General features: G+C 31.2%; 1 protein-coding gene across 34 annotated transcripts in view; it reads right to left on the reverse strand.

Moving 5' to 3' along the window:
• The window catches only part of LOC148626120 (tubulin polyglutamylase TTLL5-like), a 53,220-nt gene that overhangs the window by 6,606 nt on the left and 25,281 nt on the right, over positions 1–21,333 (reverse strand). For 29 of the 34 annotated variants that reach the window (XM_088569811.1, XM_088569810.1, XM_088569805.1 and 26 more), the window contains 15 exons: positions 19,070–19,093; positions 16,255–16,300; positions 15,657–15,750; positions 14,716–15,076; positions 14,095–14,112; positions 12,756–12,870; positions 11,342–11,488; positions 9,950–9,970; positions 8,128–8,252; positions 7,477–7,709; positions 6,235–6,447; positions 5,424–5,456; positions 4,559–4,660; positions 2,889–3,666; positions 823–917 (listed from right to left, as the gene is read on the reverse strand). In XM_088569811.1, coding sequence (XP_088425937.1) covers positions 823–917; positions 2,889–3,666; positions 4,559–4,660; positions 5,424–5,456; positions 6,235–6,447; positions 7,477–7,709; positions 8,128–8,252; positions 9,950–9,970; positions 11,342–11,488; positions 12,756–12,870; positions 14,095–14,112; positions 14,716–15,076; positions 15,657–15,750; positions 16,255–16,300; positions 19,070–19,093 — 2,405 coding nt within the window. The remainder of the gene's footprint in view (positions 1–822; positions 918–2,888; positions 3,667–4,558; positions 4,661–5,423; positions 5,457–6,234; positions 6,448–7,476; positions 7,710–8,127; positions 8,253–9,949; positions 9,971–11,341; positions 11,489–12,755; positions 12,871–14,094; positions 14,113–14,715; positions 15,077–15,656; positions 15,751–16,254; positions 16,301–19,069; positions 19,094–21,333) is intronic. The other 5 variants (XM_088569813.1, XM_088569812.1, XM_088569797.1 and 2 more) reach the window with 3 other exon arrangements.

A 21,333-nucleotide genomic window follows, 5' to 3' on the forward strand; every position in this document is an offset into this window, starting at 1 on the left:
ATTGTTTTATCTTATACTCTTATTTCACAATTTTATTTTTTCTACTTTGTGTACCTATCATAAAAAATTAAAAATTATTAACTTATGTTAAAATGTTTTATCTTGAAATATATATAGTTATATACTAGTCAGCCAAATACATAGGATAACACACCAACTAACTGATTACGGTAATCACTTGTAAAGGGAAGCATTCAGAATAACTAGCAAAGCCAGGAATCTTTGAGGTCATTACTTGAAATCCTTGCTTATATATATCATATTTACCATATAAGATTAATAAGCACATGAGTGGCAAAATTGAAATTTAATCTATTTTTTTTTTCAATGACACAAAGTTTCCTGGCATTTAATCATAACCTTTCTATCCCTAGTTTTGTAAAACTCAGTTCAGAAAAAAAGATGGTATCAAACCTAAAGTCTATTAAATTATTTTTTTACTCAACAATTTGGTACCACTTTGTTTTTATTTAGGGGTGACCATATGATATTAAGCGGGAGTTGTAAGATTTCCTCAAAAAATGAATATTTATTTTTTATCATGAAAACTGTTTTACACATACCTCAAATCAAATTATTTATTTTTACAATGTAAGTGCATTATGCTTGGATCAAAATAATTCGAATTGAAAAAAACATTTTTTGTTCCATCTTCAAGACAAAAATCTTTATTTCCAAAAATATCAGTTAAAATATTTTTTTTTCTTCAAAATTTTCAAAGCCCACCCCCTTCTCAAAATCAAACGGCCCTCCCCCTATTGCCAAAGTATCAGCACTATGAGTTTTACAAAACCAAGTCTAGATTAACAAATACATTACTACCTGACGCTGACGAAGGTCGTGATGCTCCAACATTAGGATTGTGCTTGAGGCTGTTGTAGAAATTAAAACGCAATGATTCTTCTGTCAATGGTTGCCTAGCAACAAAATATTAAGCACACCGTGAGGAGGTGTCAAGCAAACCAAAACAGCACACAAAAGAAGGCAGATATCAGAGCTTTAACTACATATTTTTATCCAACATAAATGATATGACAAAATGTCATTAAGTCCCAATAAAGATGTAATCTTAAAAATATTCATAAAATGAATCTTAAATTATTACACTGCGACATATTAACAAACTGATTGTTTTACTTAATTTCTTTAGTTTATTGATCCAGAATTTTTTTATAGTCTGTCAAATGTCATCTACATGTATACTGTCATTTTAAGACATAGTAGTGTTCCCTGCAGTTTTTGAAAGGGCAAGGAAATCCAGGTAAAAAAAGAGGCACTCTATCATGTAGGAAGGCACACCAAGCAAGTACAAACATATATTTTGGGAAAATTGACAGAGAGGGGTAGGGTGCTCATACACCCCTAAAAAAAATAGGCATTAATGGAACATTAAGAGAGAGCCCCCTCTCCAAGTTATGGTGAAAAACGGAGAATTGCAAAATATTCAAAAATAGCCTAACTTGAAAACTATATTTGGATTTTGCTTAAAGTTGAACTTAGTCTGCATTTTATGGTACAAAATGGTGTAAAATTTAATAAGTTCTAAGATCTGTGCTCGAGTAATCATCGGTAAAACATGGTGGGATGGATAGACAGACACACTTCTTTTCAGAGGGTATCATGATACAGGGCCACTTTGTGTAGCAGGGTATAAAAAAAGGACAGTAAGCCTGCACCTTCCATAATCATTCTGCAGAGAGCACTTTATACATGTAAAAACTTCGATCCCTATTAAAAGCTCTGATATTTCTAGGATGTGCTACCATGCAGAAACAGAACATATACCTAACTTCAATCAGAAAAAACATAGGTAAAATTGTGAACAAATACACAATTATAATATACACGTAATATCATCTACTGCTACTTTTAAAGCTTTCTACTGCCAAGAGAAGCAAGTCAAGAAAAATTGCAAAATTGCATCAATATTTTTTCAATAAAAAATGTAATTTATCAATTGTAATATTACATTGAAATACATTTGAAAATACATATTTACATGTTTGTTAATGTATACATGTTATTTTGTAAGTTATCGTTGTATAAAACCAAATTACTTAGATAAGCTGTATTTTTCTTCCAGAATGAAAAAAAAAAAAAAAAACCCACAGAACCATAGATTCAAATCTATGACTCATTTTAATTTGCACTGCTTGAAAAGGCACATAAATTTCTAAAATTAAATAGTCAGAGTTTTCCAAGTAATCAAAATAATTTAAAAGCAAAACTAGAATAAAACAATCGATATTCCATTTGAAGATATGAAATATTTAAAATTATTTCACTATTCCGAACAGGAAACAGCAATTTATTGAGTTTTTAAACCTTGAACTTTGCTGTAGCTCTGAAAATAATATCTGACTATGTTTGTCTAGCATAAAAAACCACCTAAAACAATCAGAAAAATTTAAACTGACATCATGCAGTTTACCATAAAACATAAATTATGCATAAAATAATCAATAATGGTTTTAAACAAAATAAAAAACAATACCAATTTGAATGATAATTTCACATTATAATTAGAGCATTTCACAATATCAATACATCCGTTAATTAAATAAATTCAATATATATTGGTGCAGAATTAAATGAAATACTGTACAATGTCAACTCATGGGTAATTTAACTTTTGTGGATAAAAGCAAATATGAAGTGGTAGTCCATTCAAATAAAGAAATTATGAATACCGGCATTATTCAAAATTACTTATCTAATTTACAAAAGGTATGTAAGTTCTGAAATCTTTTAAAAGTCCTTTTTAACACTTCACAGCAATATAGTATTGACCAAAAACACTTTCCTCATACTTCATATTATTTACATTTGGACTACAACTTCTAATCGTGGAATAATATCTTGGAAATCCACAAAATGATTGAACCTACCTCTGAGCTCTATGGTGTCCTGTGGGTTTTCTATAATGGGACGGCTGTATAGGTGGCTTGGGGGCAAATTTCTGAATAGCACTTTCTATATGGATTTCTCCATTGATATTTTTCATTGTTGGTCGTGGAGGGTTGGCTTTCTGTACAGCATGGGCTTGGGCTATCATTGCCTGATGTTTAGCCTTGCTTTGTTCCAATAACATTTTACTTTGCTGTTTCAGAGCTTGCTGCTGTTGTAACAGCTGATATTGTTTACTTGTTTGTGAGGCAGTGTGGTAGTTCTGCGGTGCTACACCTGTCACCTGACTATATGCCGCTGCCAAGTCGGTGTGTAAATTGTGTCCATTGTTACTTTCTATAAAATTACTAAAAGTTGCATTAGCACTTTGTAAATCAACATTAGTTTGAATAGGTTGGCCTGTTCCTGAAGACATCTGTCCACTAGGAGGTCTTTGATATGATGATGAAGAAGGCCGAGATTTTATTCCTGCACCAGCACCATCAGTCGAAACAAATGCTTGGTTAGCCACATCCCCACCCCTGCCACCAGGCATGTGACTGTGTCCATTAGTCTGCACATAAGAGTTTTCATCTACAGAATTACTCCTATACTGTAACAGATCTGTTGGCCTTTGACCTTTAGATGACCCAACACGTGACTTGGGGTCAACCTCTTGAGGAATAAGTGTAGTGCTGTTATAAGGGGAGTACTGCCTTGCTTGTTGTCTCAGGGCTAGTCGTTGTAACGCATTCTGTATTGCATCATCATTGTATGAATCTAAGAGGAAAAAGTTTGAACAAAATCATGTCCCTCCATTTTGTATGAATCAAAGAGGACAAATTTTGAACAAAATCATGTTCCTCCATTTCTTATATGTATTACATTTGATAACAGTTGTGTTTAAACTAATGGAACACCTGTCTCCCCTTGTATAAGTATTCAAAGTCATACTAATCTGATAAGAAAATTTCAGGAAACAATGAAAATGAAAGTGTGCTTCTTGTATGATGAAAAATATCATACTAAAAATTTAAAAAATGAAATAAGCTATCAGTCTTTTTTATATTGGTTGACATGTGAATAGACCTGAAGTAATATCTCCTACTGCTGTATATCTGAATGTCCTTTCAATAAACAGACCTGATTTTAAAAGGTCAACAACAAAAAGAGTTGAAAATGGCAAAATCAGAAGTATAAATACTATAAAAAAAGAATCATCGGGTTTAATTTGGATTTAAAATAGGCCATTAATGGAACATTGTGTGATAACCTGCCATGTTATGGTGAAAAAAAGGCGGATGAACAAATGTTCAAAATGGCCTAATTCAAAAACTGCATTTTAGATTTTGTTGAAAATTTATCTTAACCTGTATTTTGGATTTTGCTGAAAATTTATCTAACCTGCATTTTAGAGTACTAAACAACTGTGCAAAGTTTCAAAGAAATTCATTGATCTGCTATCATCTGGAAAAGGTGCGGACAGACACAAAAATTACCACATAACACCTTACCATTTCGTAAGGCAGGGTATAAAAAGCGAAATTCCACTTTCAGATCGAAAAAATATGGTCTTATATAAATGAAGACAATCACAGAAAAACTACTAGATTCAATGAGGAACAAAAATCTTGATGGTATCCATACCATGTATTGTTATTTGTTTACCTACCTACATTAGGCTCAGTGGTAGCATAAGCAGACATGGGCCTATGATGTGCTGCAGACATAGGTCTCATGTGTGGTCGAGTTGTTGCCCCCATATTAGCTGAGCCTGAAACAAAGCCATGCAAGTGATAAAGCTTTACTACAGCAGCAATCTACAGCTATACACATTTGTAATTATATTCAGGGAATAATTGTGCTATTGATTCTGATAAGGCTAAATGAAAACAAAAATTACAGCGAGCAATAAAGTTAACTTCAAGAGATAGAAGTGGTTAAATGAAAATAATTTAATGAACTTCCTCACTTAGTTAACAAGACAATTGACGTTTCATAAAAATACCAATTAAATGATAGAAATAAAAAAAAATTATCCTTGTTCAGTTAAGTACTTCTCCGTCTAAGAATCAGGCAAAATGTGTATAAAGTGTGGCACATGAAGTAAAAATACACAGAGATTTTATTGCATTATCCAAGTATTTATACCTGATAACCTCAAGAAATTACTGTCCAAGTCTTTGTAAAGTTTGCCTTTTTAAGATAAATCTTATGATTTTAAGATGTAAATCTCTAAAATTACACCAACTTTTCAATGTGCTTTATTCGAAAAACTTTAAAAGTCACGAAAACAACACATTGAATATTTTAAAATACTGAACTACTTTGCATTGTGAGAAAAAACAAATTCATCAAAGATAAATTAGAGATATTCCCAAGGTGTGCATATTGCCCTTTAACCTTTGAGTGATTCATAGCATGACCTTAAAACCAGTAAACACTGAATTTAATGTGTACACACATGATATGACTTTATAAATGTGTATTTCCTTTTCCCATTCTTTAGAAAATAACCACAAATAAAAATTAAGTACCACATTTTTTCAACTTCTGAGTTGTCAATTGATCTGAAAAAATTCAAATCAACATTAAATATTATCATCTGTGTGTACTAATGCATTTGCTATAAATAAAATTCAGTGGAAGAGAAAACTTTTCTAAATGTTCAAATCTGAATGAAAATTACAGCAGGCAGGACTTGGGGAAACAACTATTCACTTAATTTTTTGTAGATAAGACATTCTTAAAAAAAAATCATCTTATTTGCCCTAATTTAAAAAATTTCATCAATGAAAAAGTTCTAAATTTGTGTATTGACAGAATTTGTTTCACAAGTATGATTTTAAAAGTACTGAACATCTGAAAATCATTACAATATTTCCATTATTGCATATCCCTATGACAGTGTTATTATCCCATTGGTCATGAAGTCTTTCCAGTATCAAAGTAGAGTTTTTCAGTATTGTAAAAATTATTAACACATTATGATCTGGAATTGATTTATACATAAGTAGTAATTTATTAAAATATCTTATCCTTAATTCTCCTTTGTTAGTTTGGACATAAAAAAAATATCTTATATCCGTAAAATTGTCAAAATTCGATACATTTGAAAATGAGATAACCTATCATTTTCATACTTCACGTGGCCCATTCCAAAATGTAGATTAAATCCTAGACCACAGCACTACAATTCTTTACAAAAATACAATAGAAAATGTAAAAGTACACAAAGTACAACTATTTACAGCTGTTCTCAACACCCTGTGTAAGAAGACTATTAACTCATGATAAATTTTATTTCATTCGTAAAGTTAACTAAAACATATTTATTTTTCAGACTACCTGGTCTTTGTCCGCTAGAGGATGCTGATCTAGGCCTATTGAGTTTCTGAGTATAACAATGGACAGCATTAGCAAAGGACGATTGTGACGGAGTCTGATACTGATTGGATAAGCTTCGCAAGGGATCAGACGCCAACGAAGATGTAGAACCATATTTAGAATCAGCTACAGCTGTGCCATTGGTGTTTGTGGAAGCTGGTGCATGGCTGCTAACTATATTATAAAAAAGGGGGGTGTTTATTAGTCTGTACAAGTTCTAAACAAGTGATTTATCTAAATTAGTCCAATCTACATAATAAGTTACATGTATATTTAATAAGAAACATTTACCTAATAAAAAGATAGAAATGATTTCAGATACTTGGACGTGTCGAAAAGTTGAAATATATTTCTTTTTAGAATTAGTGAAATAATTCTAAGATTTATATGCAAAAGAAACTTGTAACCATTTCTAAAGGAATGACCACAGTTAAACACGGAAGGCCAACATTTCATAAAATCTGTAGCAATAAGACAGGCATTATAATCATTCATTAGTTCCAACCTAATCTCATATTTTAAACTGCTTTACAGTGAAACCTATCTGAACTGAACCCTTTTCGGACTGTAGAATTTGTTTGGTTTAGACAAGTGTTTGGTTTACCAAGGATAAAAAATACCTTGAAACTGATATGAAGGGACATTAAGTAGTGGTGTCAGGTTTAGATAGGTTTTTGATTTGTATGGGGTTCAGCCTAGACAGATTTCACTGTATATTATTCATCAAAAAGCTTTGAAAGGCCTGGATTAGTAAAATGAAAAGTTTTGTTTTGACACATGAGATTAAATTTACAGAAATAAAACGTATTAATTTTCGTTATACGTGGTGTACTAATTTTTACTATTTTTGTGATGGACAGACAGCCACAAAAATTAGTACCAGCAGAAAAGATTTTGAACACCATATAGCACCAACATTTTTTTTTTAAAACTGCAAAGCTTGATACCCGCCAATACATTCATTTGACAGAATCAGCGAAAATTAGCAACCACAAAAATTAATACATTCACAGTACCAGGAGAGAAGATACTTGGTAATATGTTCAACAGGAACAATGATTACAATAAATGCAAAGTGATTTGATAAGCTAAAATGAATGGCCATATTAGTTCAATAATTTGACTTCATTTTTAGAAAGATATACAATTCTAGTACATGTATATCTAATCTAACATGCTGACTATATGTCAGACCCTACAAACCTTTTGGAATGTCATCCCAACCTGTCAGAACTTGTCTTGATCCCTCATTCTGTGGATGTTTTGATGCCGCCTCGTTTTGTTGATTTCTAGCCGCTATTGTAGTAGAGCTATGAGAAACCTTAGACTGAGTAGACTCAGAGCTACTACTATGCTTTGGGTTACCACCCAAAAATATACTAGCAGATTTGTTGATTTTTGTATAGGTGGTCAATACATCTTCTAGCTCACTTTCACTGAAATGAAATATGGTAACATATACTTAAGAGAACAACTGTTTTACAATTATGATTTCACACTTTTTTATTGATGTAAAGTATTTATCATAGATCTTTAGTCGAATACAGTGTCACTAAACTTGAAAGTTTACTTAAGTCTGACAATACGCTCAACTGTTTGTGATGTCATAAATTCCCAAAACTTTGATTGTAGTTAACCTGGAAGTTAAGCATAATCTTAGACTTCAGTATTATTTCAGTTTTGTGATGCCAGGGCCAGGTCTATCCATAAATGTACTCAATGTTCCTCACTTTAACATATTAAATGTAAAGCTCAACTTGCTTTCGGAAAATAATAGATGTTTTCAAGAAATTTGGCAGGTACACAGCAAGTTTTTAGAAAAGAATATGCATAACTAGTGTCTGTTAGCCTCACCTAGCAGTGTTGACAAATTCTTCAAACTTTTTCTCACAGAGAACCTCTTTCTGGTTAGGGAATGCTTCTGCTATTTTGCCAGCCTTTTTATCCTGTAACCTTTTGACCTTCAACTGTTCTGTTTCCTACAAACAGAAGATAAGAAATACTTCTTTAATGATATACTTTTTAAAAACAGAATATTAGTTTTGCTTTAGTCAAATATTTTTAAACCTGCCTTTGCTGAATTCAGTTATAATAATTCTATAATAAATTTCATTCCAAAGGATACCTTAATATTTCACATTCTACATAGAAAGGCATTAAGGATGTAGGCCTAAGGTAAGGGACACAACTCATGCAAATCATTGGAATGTTTGTTTTAAGCTTTTTTACATAAACTCATGTAAGCAACAAAGTAACTTGGACTGATTTTATTCTGTTTCAAATGAAAGCTTGATAGGCTTTGGTGAAATTTAATATGATACAAACATATCACTGATTTCAAGAGTTATTTCCTTACCCTAGGTCTACCTCCTTAGACCAACCCAATATCTATCTTTTTTCAAATTCTCAGGCTTACAATGTAGAAAAGTCTAATATTATTGTTTAAGTAAAATTCAAAACAGTTATGTGTTAAAATAGCTGCTAGGATACATTTCAAGAACTAATATCTTGTAGAAAAACATAGCCATTCAATTCAAAATATTGGATATTTCAGGTGCAAGTATCAAAATGATGACAAGTGTTATGCCAAATAACCTGCAAGCACAGATCATTCATAAACAAAACAATCATATCAGCTAAAAACTTGGAGAGAATGAATCTACCTAGTTTTCATTTTTAAAAATCAACAGTTCAATTATTGATTATATGACTATATAATGCTCCAATAAAATGTGTACTTATTTTGCCACATAAATATGGATAATGATTAACAAAACAGACAACCTGACGTGACATGCTGAAAAGTTCAGTGAATAAAGTTACAATATAATGAATGCTATGAATGAATATTTATTCAATTTCCAATGGTTATGTTATTTTATAAATAGATTGTTTGGCATGTCTAGTCATTTAATTTGTAAACACAGCCTCATGGGAGATACTTCAATAATTACAATACCAGTATATGAAGTAAAACCCCACTCAAGATCTGTTTAAGCTACTTATTAGACATTCCATATTTAGCTGTATTTTATGAAAAAAAGATTGTAAAATCTTGAACAGTATTTGATTTTAACACTGGTACTACAGATATATTCACCATTTACAGAGTCTAAATTGCAGTCAAATTTTGTAGAAACAACAGATAATTCATAAAGGTAATGAGATGTAATGAAATGTACGAGAAATTTTATTTTGTTGACCTGAATGCTCATGAAACTTCATGAGAATATGTGACATTTTACAAATATGTAAATTTGTTACAAGATTGCAGAACGATATATTTTCTCCTTAGTTTTATGTAGTTAGTTGAGTCTCTTCTATAGGGCTATTTGTTCAGATTTTGATTACCTCCCTTTGACAAACATGTTTTATGTGAAACATTATGCTAGCAAAATCATAATTTTACCACTGGCAGCTTCAACCCATGCTAATGAAATACTCATAAAATCAAAATCAACTTAAAATATTAAAAAAAAAACGAACACAAATATTGACTTGAACCCCAAGCAACTTGTAATACAGAACGCTGAATGGTTATAATTTATAAATAAATGAAGCAAAATGACAATCATGCATTTTCTTGCTAATACTAAATTTGATTATAGATTGGTATAATATCATTATTGTATCAAGCAGAGGTTATGTATCAAAAAACCATAACCCATGACATTACCTGATGAGCTTGTCGAACCAGCTGAAATAAATATGAGAAGTTGTGTGCATAGTATAAAAGCTAGTAAGCACTAGAACTAGAGAGGGTATAAAGCAGAGATTAAGCTGAAATTTCAGATATATCTAATGAAATATGATTAATTACTATGATTGGAAAGTTGCATACAATCTTACTGCTCAATAATCAAAGATGCCCCAAGTTTTACAAGTTTTTTTTGTGAAAAGGGACTTAACTCCTAAAAAAAATAACACCAATTTATCACCTAATGTTGGTTGAAAGCACTGCTCAATTAGACTTCCCCCTCCCTCCCCCATAACATGCACAAATCCATACATATATGACATAATAGACCAATAGGAAAAATTGACCAATTTGTTTTGCTATGAATAAAGTAACGGTAAATCAGAAATTTATTAAAATTAAAATTGTTTGTATAAATAGACAAAAAACCAATATCCGGAATTTCCGTTAAAATTTTTTAAAGTGTTCTTCAAGTTATTGCCAGTAAATGGGAAAATCCCTTCTTCTCTAAGAAGGATGTCCTATAATTCAAAAATGTAAAATCATTCATTCATAAAAATTGATACAGACCTTATACCAATAGAAATAAACAATTAAGCAAAGTTTCAAGGAAATTACTAGAAGTGCTTTTGAGTTATCTGTGAGGTGTGAAAAATGGATGGACATCAATATATCAAAATGCATCAAATCTAATACCATTAAAATAAAAGAGAAATTTCTTGGTTTATCTCACTTTTAAAATTATTTTTTGAAAAGTTTGCTAATTCAAAATTCCCTGCTGGTTTCATTCCTAATAAGTCATTAATCTATTATTGTGGTATCACATAGGTAACAAATCTGATTTTACCTGTGAGTGAGATAAGAAACTCTCACATGGCTTGAAATACAAATATCCTTGTCTCAAAAGTGAATAAAGTATCCATTAATACAAATAAAACAAGTGACAAATGTCAAAAAAAAAAAAAAAGAATAAAAGTGATTTGTTAGCAGTGTTTTATTAGTGCTTTCATTCAAGAGCTATAGAACAATATAGTGTTTGTGAACATAATAAAATATTTACAAGCAAGCAGCCATGAATAGTACCGGTATATATAAATATATAGAAAATAGCATGAAAGTGCACTTTGAGACCATTACTAAAAATTTATTTTGTATGTTGTTGTTACCACTATAAGACAGAGTATCCTACTAAAACAGGCAGTCTACAAAGTTCCCTTGCTCATAAAATGTCTCAAAATGAACAAAAATGTTAGAAATTCTTGCTGGATGGAAACTTCCAGCTGCATGCATTAGAATTGTTAGTAAACAGAGTATATAAGATACAGTCATGCGTATGAAATGTAGAAAGTGTAATCTTAAGTTTAAGGTTACCTTATTATAGATATAGACAAAATCTCCAAGTTGTTTGGCCAGGATTCTCCTACGGTCATTCAGAGGCAACTTCCTACTAGGAACAACAACCTTGAATGGCTGTTGGAGATTGACTGCAGCCCTCTTGAGAAAACGTAGCACCAAATCCTACAAAATGGATAACAAAGATTTAATACTCAATCTGATAACACATATATCAATAGAAAAAGAACAGATATGGTGAAACACAACAAATACACCAGCATATAACCTAAATATAAAATAGTAAATATTTTCAGAAAGTATTTAGGTTACTATTAAAAGAATCTTTGTTTCCCCTTTGTCTGGGTCATGATTTTGAGGCAGACCAGGCAGGTCCCTTTTTTTTTTTTTTTAAGTTGCCATGCTTTGGCACTTAATCAACCTCCATATATATATTTATTACTTAAATTTATCGCTGGAATACAAGGAAAATTACCTGAGATGAAGCGTTTTAGTGACTCCCAGAACTGACTTCCAATTAATTCCTGTATTGGGACCAATGATGGACACATTTTTCGGAATTTATAAAAGCAAAAAAAAAAAAAAGAATAAATAAAAAGACAAATTTTCCCGAAAATAATTTTATGACCCAGTGGCTTTTTTCAGACCCAGTCGGCAAAGGGGAAACAAACTTAATTTTAATTTTGGCCTTACAAGTGTAAACACATCTTTAAGTAAGCTCTGAAAGGCCCTGACAACAAAAGTAATAAAATCCACAGTACCAGATGTATGATATCAATTTGGCCTTTTTATGAAATAAAGTACAATAACAATTTTTTTTTCAAGAAGTATCTACTATAGTGCTGTAGTAAATGAATTATCAGTGTGATTTGTCTCTTGATGATTTTTTGAGGTCGAAGAAACTTTATAATGTGGCATCATAAATCTTAAGTTGCAGGAGACTTCTGTATAAAATATATTATTTTTCTGAACAGCCTCCACAACTTGACAAGTGTGAATACATCTATGATGAAGTAATATTTTATTGGGTTATGAAAGTTTTAAACAGAAATAAAATAAAATCTTTAGAAGGATAATCATTCTTGTATAAGAATTTCAAAATATCAAAATATATAAGTCTGGCATTTTAAAAATAACGAACTTATTTATGAATTGAGTAAAATATACACATCACACACTGTTAAAGTACTAATATTTGTGGGGGACAAATTTTCATGGATTTTGTGGTTGACTGAAACCCCAATGAAATATGTATCCCGACAAAATACATATTTTCTGTTTATTTGTACTGTGGGAAATGTCAAACCATGAATTTAAGAATCCACGAACCAACGATTTGTCTGCAATCCACGAAAATTGATATCCACGAATAAAAGGACTTTCGCAGTATGAATAATCTTGGTTTTATCGGTGACATTTTTTTACACAGTACCATTTGTTCATTGAGAGCATCAGAGTCATCCTGACTAGATGGATTTCCTTCTGTCACTAATCGCTGCTGAACTCTGACTAAATACATGGCAAAGGCAGATCTCGCTTGTACTTTACTGAAAAATACAAGAAATTATTGCTAGCAAAATCTCAAACCTATCTAAGTCTACTAAAAATGAAGCACACAGAAATAAATACAGGCCTTCAAAGGGCTTTTGACTAGAAAATAAGGCTTTATATAGGGCAAAATATCTTTAAATTTAGGGCATTATAGAAAAAGGAGCACATATGGTGAAATGCAACAAATGCACCATCATCAGAGTTAGAAATAGTAGCCTGCCTGCCAGCCTGAGACTGGCTATTTTTTGGCAGCGCTGACTAAGCTGACTAATTTTAGCAAAAATCTATAGAGCCATATAGTAAATATATTGAAAAATTGTATTCAGAACTTGCTAGAATTTGAGTGAGTTTACTACCCTGCCATCCTATACCCTTTATAAAAATAGTATATTTCAGGAATTTTCAGGGCTAATATAAGGAAAATGCTATTTTCAGGCAAAAATATATATGAATTTTGAGACTGTCAAATGTATACGGATTTTTTATATGAAATATAGGGTGCTAGTAGGCCTGTAAAATATCAAAAACTGAAATGGTAAGTGTATTAAAATGTACGAAGCAGCAAATCTTTCCCTTTTATTGATATTTTCTAATATTTGGATTTTATAATGTATGATCAGAGGATAAGCAATGAACAAAAGAGTATTGTTTCAGCCAAAAAAAAAAAGCAGTAATATAAACAGTAGCTAATCTACAGACAGGGTCAGCTGTTGATAACATATAGAGAAACATGATAAATATAAAAAAACATTTTCTAAAATGAAGATTTAGATTTTGGGCCATTCCTGGCCATATTCATATCTAGGCATACAAGGAAAATGAGCAATAAACTAGTACTGCAGAAGAACAGACTATAACCACAGAGAATGAAAAGAGTAAAAAGTTTGCTATTCAAGAAGAAATTTTGTTAAAAATATACATTGAAAATGGAAGAAAAGATCACATCCTATTAAAAAATTCAGAAACTTTTATAAAGTCTTGCAGGTAATAAAACAGTCATTCTTCCATGCATGGAATAATTCTAACTCTTTGTTTTTTCTTAGCAAAAATCTGAAACTCTGTTTATTTTTTTTTGTAAAAATAGTGTCATCTTTTAAGTAAAGATTTAAATAAAAGTTCAAAGCATAGCCATCTAATCTGTTGTTCCAAATTGCAAAAAAAGGACAGCATTCTCAAGTATTTGCATCTGTGCTCTAAATTTATGTGGTGACACTTTGTACCTGACTAGACTTCGTGACCTGAAAATAATCCATTCGATAATACACACAAAGAAGATCATTGCAATAATAGCCAGTTGGTAAGGTAAAACTAAGGGTCATTTACAAGAGGACAAATGTAAATAAAGAAACAACGGTTGTATATTGATTATTGTCAGGGAATAAAAAAGTATTGGAAATTATAACTGATTAAGATGTTAATTCAACAAAGGAATAAGAAAAGGCTAAACTGGTAAAATTTTTACACCTAGATAGTAAGAAATTTATATTACAGTTAAACCTGACTAAACAAAACCCCTTTTGGAATGTAGAACTTGTTTAGTTTACCCAGGTTCAAAATACATTAAAACTGATATGAAGGGATTGTAGAAAATGTCTGGTTTAGACATATTTTTGGTTTCATTCAAAGTTCAACTTAGAAATGGTTTTGGATTATTTCGTTGTTTGGTTTAGACAGGTTTTGGGTTTAATTCATAGTTCAGTTTAAACAGGCTTTTGGTTTATTCAGCATTCAGTTAAGACAGGTTTTTGGTTTATTCAGACTTGGTTTAGAAAGTTTTTGGTTTATTCAGGCTTGGTTTATACAGGTTTCACTGTAGTAAATACCATGTCATTGACACCTACCTCAGAGTAGATCCTTTCTGTAGCAATTCTACTACATTATATCTTGGTTCTTTAGGTGGTGTTGGTGGTCTCTCTTCCTCCACTGGGATCTCTATTGGAGGGGGTGGCTCATCCTTTTTAACAGGTACCTTAATAGGAGTGGGAGGTTTAGGGGGCTTGCTAGCACTAGTCTCTTCACTTTTTGGCACTACTTTTTCTACTTCTGCTTCATTTTTCTGTTGCTTAGTTTCATTTTCTTTTACTTCGTTATCAACTTCATCATTTTCTTCATCATCTGATTTCTTTTCATCTTTTTCATCTTCTCCTTCTTCTTCTCCACAGTCATCAGCCACACCTTGCACAAGCTTTGGTCTCTTTTTCACTTGGTAAAAATAAAAATAAACATTGTTGCAACAAGTATAACAGATTCATGATATCAAGTTGGTCTAGTTAAAATTTTGTAGCGATGATTTTGTTGCCAGAAAAAATAGAGTGTTTACACTAAACATTCACTGTGAAATAAATCCATTGCACTAAATCGGGTAATTATATATAGGGTACTTAAAAATTTTTAAAAAGAAAAAAAAAATAAAATAAAATGAATAAAATAAATACTTTGAAAAACATTTTTTTCAAATAACTTCAGTTCTAAACATTGAAGATTGATACCAAACAGTTTAACATTGGTTGTTCACACTTATCATCTCTCAGACTTATTTTGTAAAGACAACAGATGACAATTATTATTATTATTATTATTATTATGAATATTACTAAACATCTCATCTTGCATTGGAAAGTCCAAATTAAAATTTTATTGAAAATCAAAACACGGTATACAAAATGTTAATTAACTGTATGAAGTTTGATTGTAATTAATAACTAACATAGGAACAAATGTAGTGACAGACAGACAAGGTTAAACAATATGTCTGCCCCAGAGAGGAGATTGAAATATTTACCTCTTCTCCGCCTTCTTCTCCCATTCCTGCCAGCTCCTAACTTCCTTTCATACTGTCTGGTTCTCAGAATAGCTTGGGCATAACACTCAGCATACTGTAACACAGAATAGTTATGAAGCTAATTTATAAGCTGCTAGAAGTATTTATTACAAAACTAAAATTAATTCACAAATTGCAAAACTTAAAAATTTCAAATACATACATCTATACATTATACACAATGTACCAGTAACTACTTGTAAAAAGATCAAAGCCAAATCGCTTAATTTGCATATTTTCAAAATTAATTTATAATCTTAACATAGTGACATGAACTGTTAGCAGGTAAATATGACCCAACACCTAATAACATACATATATGATCTTGTCAATATTTTTTTTTTCTAATTTGCTCCTACCTAAGTTATAGCATTGCAGAATTGTTAAATTTTCATTAATTCCATGATCAAGAAGAAAACATGGAAGAAATTGCTGTGAGTAAGTCCCTAAATGGAATACATGTTTTAAAGAGTGTTTATAACAAAAAATTAAATCACTTTGCACTTAAACTGACAGCATAAACGTGAAAATAAGTATCCGCAAAATTCAATTTGTTTACCTCAGAATCTGACTTGACTGCACTGCTTAATGATGAGTAGGCACTTCTACAAAACAAAAAAGTATGAATTAAAAACTTTTAAGTTAATACTACATAGTTTGAATCCATCTAGTCATTGAAAAGTGAACATCCGTACTAAACAAATAACATCTCATTTATTAGTAAATTAGGTTTGTAATAACAACAGGTATACTCACTCTTGTAACAGAAGTTGAAATCAGACAGCAACCAAAACTGCTTACAATGTAATTCTCATATATATTAAGCAACATACCAAATTTAAAATCAATCCATACATGGGAAACTGAGATAATTGCAACAAATTCAGATGGATTGGTATGTTGACTGGATAGAATGACAAGGTGATTCCTTAAATCTCTAACGGCAATGCTCACTTTACCAAACATCCCAACTTTAGTATATAGCTAAGATATAAACTAAAAAACGGGAAGTTGTTGTTTCCCAAACCCAAATTCATATACACGTTATGGCACATCTATGTAAAGTTTGTGCCAGAAGTAGTTATGCAAAGTGATCACAAACAAAACTGTTACAAAAAAGAACTGAGACATGACAGAAAAACAAAAGAGAAACAGATGGACAAGGATAAAGTAGTATACCTCTTATTTGGAGTGGAAGTATAAAAACAACTGTACTCGGAGAAAACTTTTTTTCTTGTTTAACTTGTACAAAGAGTAATCAAGGGAACCAAGGTTATAGCGGTAATCAAAAGAATGTAATCCAGGGACAAAGACCAGACATGGACAACAGACATACACAACAAAGAACATAAAGTAACTAAAATCATACATACAAAATAACAAAAGCAAATGAGCAACTCGGACTCCACTTAAAACTGGGAGCATGGACCAGGTGCACCGGTAGGGTAAGCGTCCTCTGCTTTTTTAGAAACACCCGCCGAGTTGCTCATAAAAAGTCAAGTCCGGGGTAGACAAACAAGAAAGGAATACTATGCCCTGTTGAATAAATCAGTTTTCATGGTGCAGATGGATACACCATAACGATCCCAAGTTCATGACGACGATCATAAAACTTCTGTAGTGATGACTTCAATCTTGTAGCAACATAACCCTATTCCAGAAGCCTATTTGTTAGAGTTCTAGCGCAATACAAAAAGTCTGTGTAGTTTCGGAAAGCTCTGGCATAACATGAGTTGTTATACTCCATACACAGGTGTGAAGGGATGTTGCCAAAGATGAAAGGAAAGTTGACAATTCTGAATGAAAAGTCATCACGTCTGTAGTAAAATTACCAATCACATTATCAAGGTTTGAAGCATCTTTTGTATGTATACATAGTTTACAACTGAACTTTTTTTCAGTATTTAAAAGTATTAGTCTTTCTAAAAATCAAACAGAAACAAATCATTCATGTCCAAAACTCACTGAATTCAATTTTAATTTCCTGTTCAGAAACTGTTAGTGATCATATAACCAGTCTTAGTTTTGTATCTGGTTGTTTTGAGATAAAATTCATATAGATTGTACATGAAATTTTGTATTTTAATTTGGTTTGATTTGGTTGATTTTAGTGGGAGATAAATGTATGATTTTCTAAAACGTGTAGATCTGAATGCAGAAATGATTATTGTTTTGTGAATGTATAGCATATAAAGACTGAAAATGAATTGTCTGTTTTGTGGGTTTTTTACACACTGAATCACTGAAATGGCAGTGTCTGAGTTTTATGTGGACTGGTACTTAACACCATCTTAAGCAGTAAAACTGTTATGCCTACAGACTTAAATGTTTCTTCTCTTTAAAATGTTGTTGAAATAAATTTATATTCAGTAAGTAGCAATATAGAATAACCATTTATTGACATAACTTATGAACTCAACCTAAACAGTTAATATTTGTGGCAAAAGACAACCAATCCTGGTGTATTTTATTGAACAAACAACAAGTGGTTATGTAAATAGAGTAAGATGCATATGTTACATCCAAAAATGGTAGTTTTCTAATAAGACACAAAGACTTATGACTTTAGTATAGAGAGAATTTATAAAACACTATCTTCTAAAAAACTTGATCTACTTTTTTTAGTAATCAGAACAAAATCAGTCAGAAAACACAATAGCATTACAAGAAATAAGAACATACATTTTAATACGCTTCAATTAGTAGCTACAGGATTCAGCTAATCAGCTCACGACTTTTTTCAGGAAAATAAATATCACTCAGCATTTCATGCTACCTTTGCACAATATTTTAAACGCATTTAAATTTAATGCTAAAAGCAGCTATTATATGTCTTAATACCCTATTTTTTTATAGGCAAAGGGAGATAATTAAAAAAATCTTGAACACTGTCTTCATTCAAAGAGAACAAGAAAAAATAATAATGAAAAAATATACACATTTCAATATCAAACCATTATCATCTTTACTGAGAATTCATCAACTCAAAAATTTCTTTTGATTTTATCATGCACACCAAAGTAATAAGTTATGTCCCTTTACCAAATTGCCTACAAAAAAATGTACAGAGAAAAAAAATGATTGCACATGCATTTTACTTGTACATTTAAGGTCTTACCAACCAATACATTTAAACCTAGATCTCAATACAACAACTAGAGCCTAACTTGGGAATCTAAATTTTGATACATCTATACATCAAGGTCTACGAACTGAAAAATAATATTTACCGCAAATACTGGAACTTATTACATGCAAGAAGTTTACAGTGAATGCTGAAAGATTGTGAAAAGAAATATATAAACAGAAATACTGAAAATAGTGAGTATACAACTACGGTAATCTGGAATATTGACAGGTGACCAGTTACTTACTTTGAACGGAAAATGGGAGTTATTCTGAAATTTAAACTCAGAATTCAGTATATGTTCCAACTTTTATTCCTCAAATTTACATCTAGTGATAAAAAAAACTTTTTCTTATTTTTATTTAACTCAAGATGATGGACTACCTGTAAGCGGTCAACTAAAAGTTAAATTGTATCTATAGCAACAGCCACAAATTCATGATAATAACAATTTCTATACATACTCGTATTCCTATACTAAAATTCTAGCATTCAATGGTAAAAGCATGCATGTGCCTAACACTAAATGGGAAGATAATAAAGAATTAATTCTTTCATATTTTAAAAGAAACACTGGACTTGAAAAAAACGCTTATTCAAGAGAAATTAAGAAAGTATCTTTAACTACCATGAGCATGATATTATTTTTAAAAAAGTAAGATATGCAGTTGAATAAAAATACCATATCTAAGTTTTTACAGTACAGATAGATAGGGGTTTCAGATGTGAATTAATCAGGAACAACCCTGGTGTTAACCTAAAATTGGGAAAAAAATGTTTTGCATGAAATCTCTTCACAAATACTACCCCAAAAATGTTCTTGCCTCACTTCACTCAACCTTTAGGTAGCGTTCTTTATGAAAATCAGACAGAAGGTGATTCAAGCATGTCAAAAAAAACACCATTTTTACTTTTATTTCTTGTTCAGAATCAGTTACAGACCACATAAACAGTCTTAGTTTTTCATTTTGAGGTTGCACTTTTGAGATAAAAATTATATAGATTGTACATAAAATTTACACATGACAAGAGTTATTGTTCTTGATTTGGCTTTATTTGGTTGATTCTAGTGGGAGATGAATGTATGATTTTCTAAAAAGTGCAGATTGAGATAAAATGTATACAGAATGTACATGAAATTAGCACTTTGCAAGAGTTATTGTTCTTGATTTTGTTCGATCTGGTTGATTTTAGTAGAGACTAGGAGATAAATGTATGATTTTCTCAAAAGTACAGATCTGAATATAAAAAGGACAACTGTTACATAAAAAACATAGCATATGTAGATTAAAAAAGAATTGTATGTTCGTTGGATTTTTCTTTACCAAGAATCACTTTAATATGGGCAGTGTCTGCATTTTATACGGACTGGTACTTAATTCTATTAACACCCTCCCCCTTCCAACCAGAAATACTGGATCTGCCCCTGGGTTTATTAATTATGATCTGATATCAGTAGCACCACCACATTCCAATACAATGCTGTCATCTAACTGACATGCAGCTAGCAGGTAAACTACATAGGGTTACAATTGTTTAATTTACCTTGGGTCATACCTGAAATGAACAGCAACTAAAGGTAACTAAAGGTACACAATATGACAACCATGACCAATACATGAATGCTATACATAAAATTGAAACTTCCATACACACACACACACACACACATATACACACAAAAAAACAACCAATCATTAATGGTTTTCAAGTTTCAGTTGTTGAAATAGTCCAATCTGTCTTAAAAGATCTTCTAAGGAAGAGGAAAATCATGGTCATACAAGATAGGTGGTCGTTATATAACGAAAATTAAACCGTCATAAATATTTTTTTCAAAGAACATTGCAGTAAATTTTAAAAATTGATTGCGAATTTTTAAACTACGTGAAAGAAGATTTATAGTAGAAACTGCAAAAAAAGGTTGTGCAAATAATTCCCGATTTACAGTAATTGTAGTCATACTGCTGAATACAAGTGGTCATTCAGACAAGTTTGAGTGTATTACACAACCATGGTATAGTGACATTTTATTCTCCATGAGTGAATTTGATACTTTACTAGTTACATATGTCTACTTCAAAAATATCCAGAGATGATTTTACAAGGTCTACAAAGCAGAAATCGGCAAAATCGGAAGTACAAATACAATAAAAAAAAAAAAGAATCGTAACAGTAAAATCCAGATTTGAAATAGCGGAATTCCACTAGAAAGCGGAAAAAAAGCATGTCTGAATATCAGAAAATTCCATTTTGCTTTTATTTCTATTCTTAAATTTAAACAACTGTCAATTGGCTTTACAATACCATTTCCATAGGATGGGTTATTTTGGCAGATGTAAAATTTGGTGATTTTGAGGCAAAAAAGTATATAAAAAAATATTTTCCAATTCAAATTCTTACCGATGTTCAGTGGTGCAATACTTAAGCTCAGGGTAAATATTTCGTAAAATTTATTTTGAGTTTCATAGAAAAATTCTCTAAAATACACCAAATAAGCACCCTGTGAAAATT

Source organism: Perna viridis, chromosome 2 (genome assembly GCF_037379345.1).
Source record: "Perna viridis isolate PV_CMFRI_1.1 ecotype Kerala chromosome 2, ASM3737934v1, whole genome shotgun sequence".
Classification (NCBI taxonomy): domain Eukaryota; kingdom Metazoa; phylum Mollusca; class Bivalvia; order Mytilida; family Mytilidae; genus Perna; species Perna viridis.